Source organism: Chanos chanos, chromosome 5 (genome assembly GCF_902362185.1).
Source record: "Chanos chanos chromosome 5, fChaCha1.1, whole genome shotgun sequence".
NCBI classification, from domain to species: Eukaryota; Metazoa; Chordata; class Actinopteri; order Gonorynchiformes; family Chanidae; genus Chanos; species Chanos chanos.
The window spans coordinates 49891531-49902746 of record NC_044499.1 but is presented as its reverse complement, the minus strand read 5'-3'; the positions used below and the strand labels follow the sequence as shown (position 1 = coordinate 49902746).

The 11216-nt window shown below is 40.6% G+C and overlaps 1 protein-coding gene across 1 annotated transcript in view; it reads right to left on the bottom strand.

The window, feature by feature from the left end:
• Window positions 1-470: 470 nt before the first annotated feature.
• Window positions 471-11216, bottom strand: part of stxbp4 (syntaxin binding protein 4) — a 34550-nt gene continuing 23804 nt past the window's right edge. The window contains exons 20-22 of the mRNA XM_030775148.1: window positions 8665-8807; window positions 2244-2301; window positions 471-579 (exon numbers count right to left, since the gene is read on the bottom strand). Of these exons, the coding sequence (XP_030631008.1) occupies window positions 471-579; window positions 2244-2301; window positions 8665-8807 (310 nt within the window). The remainder of the gene's footprint in view (window positions 580-2243; window positions 2302-8664; window positions 8808-11216) is intronic.

Below are 11216 nucleotides of genomic sequence, written 5' to 3'. Positions count from 1 at the left end.
GAAACACACCTCAGAGGGCAAACTCTGGATCCAGTGTTAGTCTTCCATCTGAGGGCTATCTCATTCAGTACGTAAACGTCAGACGAGATTAAGCTCGATTCAAAAGGATGATTCATGAAACCATTTCCAAATAAACGCCTCGATACAGTGTAGAGTAGGAAACTATTGTGAAGCGGATGTAGATAAAAAATAATGGCATCTATATCAGGCATGCATGTGTGGAGCATACCTTTGGGTTTTTAGGCATGTGGACTTCCTCATTCATTAAATGTATGCTTTTGCTGAGAGGTAATAACCAGCTACACATCGGATCTGTTTGAAAAAAACCAGTGGCATTTGCTGGTCTACAAGTGCAAGTACAATGTCCAATTAGCATGAGATTGTGACGTGCTGTGAAAACTGTCGTTTTGAAGAACAACAGGCCAGTGACTCCGAAGCTGGTTGACCTGGGCGCTGTTCAGTGGGATAGTTTAGCTGGCGTATTCTGGAACGTTCTCGGGCAGGTCACTCGCTTCTTTTTCGGAGAGGCCGAGGGAGCTTAGCATTGGGTGTGTCCATGATGTTGTCTGAGTCACATGACTGGAATGAGAAAAAAAAAAAGGAAATAAAAATCCCCCCACGATATTATTAGACAACTAAACTGACTAAAAGACAGGAGGTCACACATCTGTCCAAAGACTATGAATTAAAAACAAACAAAAAAAAAACCATGAAAGCAAAGCTGCTTAATTGAAAGACAGCTGGACTGGGACGAAGTTGGAAAGGTCAGAGGTGCAAAGGTCATGAAGAAGGTGAGGCACTGAAACTCTACGTGTCACCGGTTTTGAAAGGGAAGATGAGTGATGTGAAATCTGTTTACATAGTAACGGATCTAGCCCCATAACAAAGCAGAACTAATTTAATCCAAGCCCACTAAACCGGTACTGAATAGACAATATAGTCATTCCTACTCAAAACAGACGAAAACACATAAACATGTCTGAACCACACCTTTATTTCAAAACATTATGTAAACTCAACAGAAAAGTGAGACAATTAATTACTATGATTATGGTGACTGCAGCTATCATCTTAACTATTCATACTACTATGACTGTTATAGCTACTAGGATTAAGATGTCAAAGTTTACTATTATTATTGTTGTTATTATTATTATCACTGTTGTTGAATGACTTCAACCTTAACGCAAATATTGGAAAAATATTTTGGATAAAATACTGTTTGATCTTCATGTTGACTTTGGCACTGAGTCCATATCACAAATCACACAAAAATGATTACAGGTAGTACACAGGCTCTGTGTAAATTCACATTTTAATTCTCAATTTAAATTCTGTAAACAGTGCTTTCTGTTTATATATCAAACGCAACACACCAATACGTTACATTAAGGTATCTCACATTATAAATCCATACTAAATCCCTTTCTGATGTCTCTTTAAGTGTATCTCTTTAACTGGAAAATCAAATTAGTTTACACCACTTTCAGGCAGTATGCAAACTCCACTGCTCAACTGAATAAAGCAGATATGGCAAACTTAATTCAGTAGTTTTGTGCACACCGAAATTTAACCTGAGTTTGTTCATTCATTCATTCAATCATTTTCTAAGTTGCGTATCCTAATTAGGGTCACAGGGAACCTGTGTTTAATCATTTACATTTGCTTGATTTGATCAAGGCTGTGAGTTGGCATGGAGCTCCAAATTCGATTTTGACAGCGTAACACTAGGCAACAAGATCACACCCTTACCTTGACACGGGATAGCCTTGATAAATAATGGAAGACATGTTGTGACCACACAGATGCCTTTGTGGTGACAGGTTTAAACACTAAATAAACATTTGGTATGAAAAAAAAAAAACGTTTTGCCGTACTGTACCACCGAGTACACTGACTTACTTAATGAAGTACACTGACTTACTTAATAAGTACACTGACTTACTTAATGAAGTACACTGACTTACTTAATAAGTACACTGACTTACTTAATGAAGTACACTGACTTACTTAATAAGTACACTGACGTATTTAATGAAGTACACTGACTTACTTAATGAAGTACACTGACTTACTTAATAAGTACACTGACGTACTTAATAAGTACACTGACTTAATAAGTACACTGACTTACTCAATGAAGTACACTGACTTACTTAATGAAGTACACTGACTTACTTAATAAGTACACTGACGTACTTAATGAAGTACACTGACTTACTTAATGAAGTACACTGACTTACTTAATAAAGTATTTCGTGCCTTCAGCAGTGAAGGCCTCTTCCCAACCATACGGTAAACCTGCAGGCAGACAGACAGGACAGAACAGAGGAGTCTTCGTCTTAATGCAGCAGTGAACTAAACATACAAACTAACACACACACACACATGCACACACACAAAAACATACAAATTAACACACACACGCACACGCACACGCACACACACACACACAGACATACACAAAAACATACAAACTAACACACACACACATACACACACACACACACACACACACACACACACAGAGACACACACACACAGGTGTGCAGCTGTTTGTAGTTTACTCAGAATCACAGTTTGCCTTCATTTCATTTCCAGTTCTGTCAGGGGACAGACAGAACCATTGAAAACACTATTCATAAGCAGAAAATTATTCATGAGAAATGAAAGAAGATGTAAGATAATATGGGAATGAGTGTGAATGTAATTTCAGAGCTCACAGAGCTGAAAATAAACGTGTTATATCAGTGTAGGCCCAAAAACCAGGAAATGAGGCCCTCTCAATGGCAAAGTTATGCGTTTCTGTTTTTAATGTGATGAATGTGGGTGTTACGAAAAGATGGACGGACAAGTGTTCTCCTCTACTATCACTGAAAATACACCTGATAATTATGAATTTATCATGTATTCTGAATACGTTTGAAGAATGGTGATGTGTGGTTTGCACAGACCCGATGAAACAAATGTTTGGCCGATTTACAGACAGATCTATAAGGTAATAACAAGCCAATTTACAGACAGATCTGTAATATAAAAACAAGCCAATTTACAGACAGATCTGTAATGTAAAAACAAGCCAATTTACAGACAGATCTGTAATGTAAAAACAAGCGAACTAAAACATACAGCTTCTCAATTCTTTGCTCAACTCTTTTCTGTTTGCTTAAAAGAGGCATGCAATAATTCACTATTCATTAATTATTTTGGCAATATTAATTTGCCTCACAATTTTAACACCGTCTTTTTTAAAAGCTCATTTTAAATGACATTTTCTATATAAAGAATAAACTCCATCCAACTGCAACCTTGGATATGGAGTGTGCCTGTCTCCTAAGCAGTCTGAGCCTGGTTCGCCTCTTTAACAGAAACGACCAAACCGTGAACAGTTACTATGCTGCATTATCACACTCTTCTGGAAGAAGAGCTGCTGATTCGTCAGTGGGGGAGAGAGTGTCCTAACAACCGTCTCCATGGCGAGATAAGATGGGGTCAGATTCGCACGCATAGAGTAGAGGCACTGAATCAACACCGAGGCTGATCAGAAAATGATCGACACCAATCAGGTTTGCCCCTCACCCCCCGTTTTTTTTTTTTAAAAAATGTATTCGACATGTATTTGCTGTCCAGGTGATTAAAAGAGGAGACTGTATTATATTGTGTTGATGTATACCACTCCACTGTTATCGCTGTACTGTTTCTGCGTGTTGCGTTACCTCTGAAATATCACTCAGCGCATCGCTCTTAACCCCTGTCATGAGGAACAATAAAGCAACGTTTCATATAATGGCTATGGGTGAGAAGAAAAAAAAACCCCCACGTAAATCAAAACCTTCATCTGACACTCGTGAAAAGAGGTTTTAACTTGAGACATGTAACAGAGACCGATTCCTCTTTAACACAGAAGCTCATACAGAGTTACAAATTCCCGATCTGACAACTTCTCCAAAACCGCTCTCTGTACGGTCAGGAAGCACCGCTTACTGTACACCTGACAACCACACAAAGGCCTGACACGATTTGATTATCCATTTCTCACTTACAGTGAAAAGTAACACAATACCTTAAAAAAAAAAAAAAAAGTCCTCGGAGAGCGAATGGAATATACAAGAAGCTTTGGATACATATTCCCCAGGCGCTGAATTTCACCTTCAATTAACTTTTCCACATAAAAGGGTGGAGTATGGGCAACCCAGAGTCGGTTTTCCATAGACGGAGCCCCCCGAGTGAAGCGATATTGTGTTGGCATTACCCCTAGGGAATTTGACCAGGAATATTCGTGGATTTCAGCAAATGTGGGGGAAAGTGTTACGACCAAAAAAAAAAAAGAAAAAGAAAGAAACCTCATGGTTTTGGTTTATACGGTGCAAGGTTACCAAGTTCATCTAGAAATGTAGAATTCAGTGCAGTACCTCATATTCCTTTTACAATTATAATTAGTGGAGGGAGGCAAGACAAAAAGACATGAGAGGATTATCGCGCTATAGAATTCCACGAATGAACGACTGTTCTCCATCTACCTCCATCCCTCCAACTCTTTCTCCTTTCTCCATCTCCTCCACTCCTCTCCTCTCCAACTTTTTGTCTCTGTCAGAATGATTCAATGATTTAAAAAAGAAATCATGGAAACAGCTTGATCTGGACCAGGCCGTGCTTACTGAACAATTTCTCTTTTCACCTCAACAGAGAACTCTGAGAACACACCCCAGTGTTCCAGACCCATAACGTCTGTTGTTAGCGATTGTGAATGAATAACTGCAGTCCAGTGTGGCCTGAGGGGACTAGAGGAAGCAATGCTAAGGTTTTGGTGGGTTTGGGAGAAGGAACTGTTGGCTGTGGCGGTGTGCTGGGTATAGAGATTGTTGTTTACGGCAACGGATCAGGACGCGTGAAGTCCGCGCGTCAGAGGGCGGCTATCACATGACCACACACTCAATCAGCCCTTTGTTTCTCGGGGGCCTCAGTCCAGCGCCTCCAATTGAATTGTTAATTTCTGGGAAAAGTAGAAATTAATCTGCTTAGGAAGATCTCAGAATACAACACACATGAAAGAGGCAGAGATGAGACCTAATTGGTACAGGTTGAATGAGAGACCATACCATTTTATGGTCGTTTATGAATTCTTTTAAACACAATAAAGACTGTATTAGGATTTTTGAGTCTGTAGGCAATAAGTTGAAACAAACACTAATCTGTTTGGCAGAAGCAGCGTGGACAGAGACAGCTAAGACATACTGTACGTGTACATAAACTATATCCGGTAACAGACATAAGTGTTGTGTTACTATTTTGCTATGGATGACACTGATCAGTACTGTATTGTTAATGAAAGCATGACAGGGTCACATGGCTAAGAGGGGGTCTTTCACGTGGAGGTGTGCGCCCCCCCCCCCCCCCCCCCCCCCAGCCCGATCTGGAGGCGGTAAAAAGGCGAGCGGGCCCTCTTCCTGGTGCTACTGCAGGTGTAAGGCCGAATGGTTGTCCACGTGCAGTCCACCAAAAAAAAAAAAAAAAACACCTATGTCTCGATGGTGGAGAGCACTCAGCCTGAAACGTGAGTGTTAGCGGATTCCCTGTCACACGCTGCCTCTCCTGTCAGCCACGTTTCGCCCTCTCTTTTCACCGTATCGCTTCATCTCCCCTCCATCTCGCTCCATCTCACTCCATCTCTCTCTTTCTCCATCCCCTCCGCTCCTCTCTGACGATCTCTCACTTTCACTCTGTCCTGCCTTTTCTCCTCTCTTTCTGATCCGACGCCATCCTCTCCTAATCCCAAAATTAACGCCCAAATTTGAGGATCTTCCCTATTCGAAAAATAACGATAACGACAATCACATTAACAAAGATTAATCTGGTGATCGAGCAAAATACTAATGTACAGTTATTGAGCCAAGAGAATACTGAAACTGACAGTCCCTGAACCCACATTCATTCACTCTCAGTCACGTGAGGATATGCATGCGAATAAGACACTACACAACCATTCATTATGCATTAACACTTTTTTATGATGTATAAAGCATCCTGACCTGGAAAAGAAACTGGATGTTATGTTTGAATACAGATTATTATTACTCTGGAACCTTGAAGATCAGAGTCATTTCAAAGGCAGAACCAGACACGGTGATACACGCCTCTTTGTTTGGGCTGGGGTTGCAAAGTGGAAACCAAAAAAAACGGAGCAATTTCTACCTGTTGCTGAAGTCACTCAGATACACGGGGCTTTGTGTGCCTGCATGTCAATAAAGTAGGTCTCCAAACCTCTTTTGTCTCCCTCAACTCACACACAAACAGCCTGACAGCTTTGAAATGCAGAAGGAAGTATTTTTGCACCACAAGCCCATTTTCCCTGAGAGAAAACAGCCTCTCAGAGACACATCACTATCACACACTGTTTACAGCTAACTTATAACTTAACTTTATCCAGTACCTTACATTACATCCACCCAAACAGGCCAACAGGGTCAGTATTACTCGTGTGTGTGTGTGTGTGTGTGTGTGTGTGTGCGTGTGAATGCGTGCGTGTGTGCGTGCGTGCGTGCATGCATGCGTGTGTGTGTGTGCGTGCGTGTGTGTCTGCTCTCCTTTCTAAATGACCCTTATCACTGAGTGTGTTTTTGAACAAATGGATTAGTGTGATTAAGGCCAGCTAGCGTTCAGTAACCTGTCACATTACGCTGGCACACACTAACCAGGTCAGGGCCCGCAAATCAAAAGCCCCGCAAAAGACCGTCGTGTGGTTTTAGTCGACACACACAGATTCACGACGCTAGGTTTCTTAATGCGAAATTTCCTTTCTGGAAAACAATCCTGCCATAATACAGATCCACAGAGACCCTGAGACAGAGAGTGTGTGTATGTGTGTGCGTGTCTGTGTGTGTATGTGTGCAGTGACATACGCTGCTTTTCAAAACCCTCACAAACAATTACTTTTTTTTTTTTTTTCAATACGCCGTATCCAGGCAACAGCTGCAGCACTAAAGCAAAGTGGGACCATAAGGCTCACATTATCTGAAAATGCACCTTGGATTAGATTTCTTATTGGAGTGACCCAGTTCTTTACTTATGATTCACTCAAATGAGATTACATTTCTTGATTAGTCTGTCTAGTTTTTTTTTTTCTTTTTTTTTAAAAAAGAAGAAGTAGAAGAAGGGAAAAAAGGTGTCATCAAAGCAGCCCCAGTGAAGACTGTTAAAATGAAAGACATATTATGAAGGCAGATACACAGGAACAGAGTCTCTGTTTCTCCAATATGATTAAAACCAGACAGTCTACAAAAAGATCACTGATACACTGATGACGACTTTCCATAGTCAGACCCACATCAGAGGTAAGACCGTGTCAGTGTTATTACACTACCTATGCTAAACTGAGCCTACAAATGTTCTTTTCTTTTCTTTTCTTTTTTTTTCCCCCACAGTCACAATACGACACACTGCATTTGATTTTACACACAAACATCCAACCGCGATACGGACTGCCGCTGAGTCTCTGAAATCTCGGTCACACACTTCTGCGTTGCGCGTTTTCAGACCGTTTTTTTTGGTGCCCGAACCAAGCGATCACTGAACTCTTTGCTTTGGTAGTCCATTTGAGAAATCCTACATTTAAATCTTACACTATGTCAAATCTGTATTAGCCTATATTCAGGCTATTGTCAGAAAGCGCTGATATGTTTCGGTGCAAAAATTTCGATGCTTCCAGAATTTTTTCGTCAGTTGATAACAAACCAGGATGTGAGGCCCTGACGTCACTGGTAGGAATTCCTTGAAGTTCAGCGTCTGCCCTAAGGCAGCGTGTCTCTTCTCTCTCTGACTCTCATTCTCAGAGAGGTCAAGAGGTCAAGCGCATTCAGCTCTCAGGGTAAAGAGAAAGTCACGACACTAAAGTTCCGTCTGCTGTTTCTCATTTTCCACTTCTCTAGTTGCATGACTGTTTCTGTGTGTGTGTGTGTGTGTGTGTGTGTGTGTGTGTGGTGTGTGTGTGTGTGTGTGTGTGTGCGCGTGCATGCGTGTGTGTGTTTAAAATTTTACTGTCCTACCTTGTAATAGTGTTCAGTGTTCAGCGTTTTCATTTGCACTACACAATAATAAATGTGACCATTCATGTTGGTTTGAGAATCTTAGAGTGTTTCTGGTTGCTTCATTAAATTGCAGATCTGCTAATTCTTCACATGCACTTTGTTTATTGAACTTTATGCAAATCCTTTTTGTAAACTCTTCAACTGAAGTACTGTAGAATTTAACTGAAGTATTGTGGAATACCTTTTCTTCCCTTTTTAATTCAGGTTGTTTTTTTTCTGCATTAGCACAAATACAGCAATCTAAACATCTCACCTTAATAAATGAAGATATCTCATTTACATAATTAATGAATAAACATGAGCAAACATCCGATCAGATAAGAGAGAGTCCTAACTACAGGTAATCAGATACTGAACTGCAACTTCCTGGTGATGCTTCCTGTAATTTTATTCTGTCGTTTCTCACAGATGATGTTTAATGGACACATTTCAGTGACTGGGGATGAGTTTCCATGAGAGCGAAAGGCACTTGGTTTGCTCTGTTTTTTTTCTTTCTTTTTTTTTGTTTTGTTTTGTGTTTTTTGGGGTTTTTTTGCACGTATAGCTACGCATCATGCAGTGGATGAGGAGGCTCACTTACAGTCCATTTCCAGAGTGGTTCTGATGGAGCGGGCCAGTTCTTTGGCTTCTGAGGCCAGCGCTGGGGCAGTCCACTGGGCCGTCTTTCCACCACGGGTAGCCGGGTTCTGGGAGAGTGAAGAAATCCTGGGCTCGTTCGCAGAACTGCAATCGAAAACGATTACAAGCTCTGTGATCAAAGACTCTCGGATTGGCAATAGACTGCTTTTTTTAGGACCAAATAAAACAATTCCATCTGTGTATTGTGTGTTTATATCTTCAGCTATTCCTCACAAAGAGAGGAAATGTATAGGGGTATTGTTTTCAGAACATAAAGTGAGACACACATACATAAACGAAAAGAGAAAACCCAGTTAGGCCAGACCCTCTACTACATTCTCGCTTCTGAATTCTCTCACAATTTCTGTCAGCGTGCTACTCTCCTAACGAGAAGTATTCCACTGATAATCCTGAACTGCTTTGGAGTATGTACAAAAAAATGTCTAAAGACACCAAATATGAGTTACTTAATATCGCTGTAATGAAAATATGAAAGTATTCAGATCCTATGAATATTGTAATATACTACGGCTGTACCCGACTCAGAATTTTGTCAGTCGAATCGGATTTGGCTGTTTAATACGAAGATTCAACTATTCGTTCCTTTTTTTTTTCATATGGACTATATGGCAATCAGAAAATCCACTGGCGTGAGTTTCAGTGATGATTTTGACCACATTGACATAGTCAAATGCAACAGTTTCATGGGAACATATTTTTGATCATTTAAAAATCAATAAAAGACAGCTGCATATGATGCAAGATTTGAGTTGCGGCCTATCTGAATTGCCAACACATGGGCTTAATGTGGGGCTACCACATGGATTTGTGGGGATAATGAGACAGGCGGCACACATGTATTTCTGTTTAAATCAAGCTCTTTTAGCCCCCTTTCAAATTTCACTTTAAACGTTAAAAAATCCTTGCATACAGAGTTTGCATTTAACTTTGTTAGGGTTGTCCTTCAAAAGGTCGAAATGCTGCCATACTTTAGACTTCTTCTGAGACATGGCTACAGCTAGCCTAGTTTACCAACCACTCCACCTCAGGTTTCAGCTTCTCTCATCATTGAAACACCAGCGCATGTTGTCACGTGGATTTTTTTCTTTTAGCAAGTGCGCCAGCTAGCCCTGCTAGTACATAAAAATATATTTATGACTCCCCTATTGATAATTCCTAATTAAAATGTGATATCTATCTGTTTTATGCTGCTGTTGTAATGCACACTGACCGGCAAAAAAACAAAACAAAAAAACAACTGCTCATCTTGAAGAATCTCAGTTGACTGACGGGTCTCCGATAGATGATTTGACTCGTGGACTTTCAGGGGGCAGCCCTATAGTGTACATACATTATATAGATCTTGCATAAACCTTTTCTCTTGAGGCTGTTACAGTGCACTGAAACACATGCTGTAAAAATGTAGCGGTGAATATTGCCTTAAACACGGATTAAAAAAACACACAAGTGACCCTTGTTTGCCTTGTTCACTTTAAGAGTTTTCACAATCTGCACAGAAGTACTCGGTCTTCAGCTTTCTCTTTCAAACTAACGGGTACAGGACGTAACCAAAAAATACCAGTTATTGACCTACGGGAGGTCCATTACATCATTATTTGCACTAATACTAACTTGCTTCCATTAACAAACAGTCTACATGGCACAGAGTTAACGCATCAGCAGGACGAGAGGAGAGACAAGAGCCAATTAATGGGTCATTCAATTATGTCTGCTAGGAACATAAAGGAAAAAACCAAATATATGGATTGTTTGTTATTTTTTTTTGGGGGGGGGGGGGGGAGTCCCTGCTCCTTGCAACTCAGCGTCAAGGAACCTGTCTTGGGCTGAGGAGGAGGGTGTCGCTTGAACAACAAGCTAAGTGGACTAGTTACAAAAGCTGAATCGAGGTGTGCTGCTTCTGACCTAAAATGAACAAAGGCACCTGGGCAGGGGGCTTAGAGAACGCAGCACGACACTGAATAAAAGGAGCCCTTTTTGGAGAAATGAGGGGAGCGAGGTGCCCAGGCCTACTGACATAGATGGGCAGTCGTTACGCAAAAAAATATTACGCAACTTGTTCACTTCAGGGTCACAGAGTGTCAAACCAGCTTTAGATAACTGAAATAATAAAAGTATGTGTATTCATTAATGGCAAAATGACAGCGACATCACATTAAAATGGATGACTTCAGGAAAACCTGTTGCTCCCAAAACATCATTTACTAGTTACATTTTACCATTATTATCATTATTATTATTGTTGTTGTTGTTGTTATTGTTATTGTTGTTGTTGTTGTTGTTACTTATTATTACGATTATAATGATCATTACAATTTGGACAGTGTCAGTGGGCATGCTGCTCACCCTGACTGGACTGTGTCACTTGCTGTTTGATCATACTCATCGCTTCGTCGTTCGTTTCTGTTCTGTTGTTGGTTTACTGTCATTTTACGCTTCACGGGTCATCACTAAAGGTCAGGTCAGATGTGACCTCTGAACTGTGAAAGCTTAAAA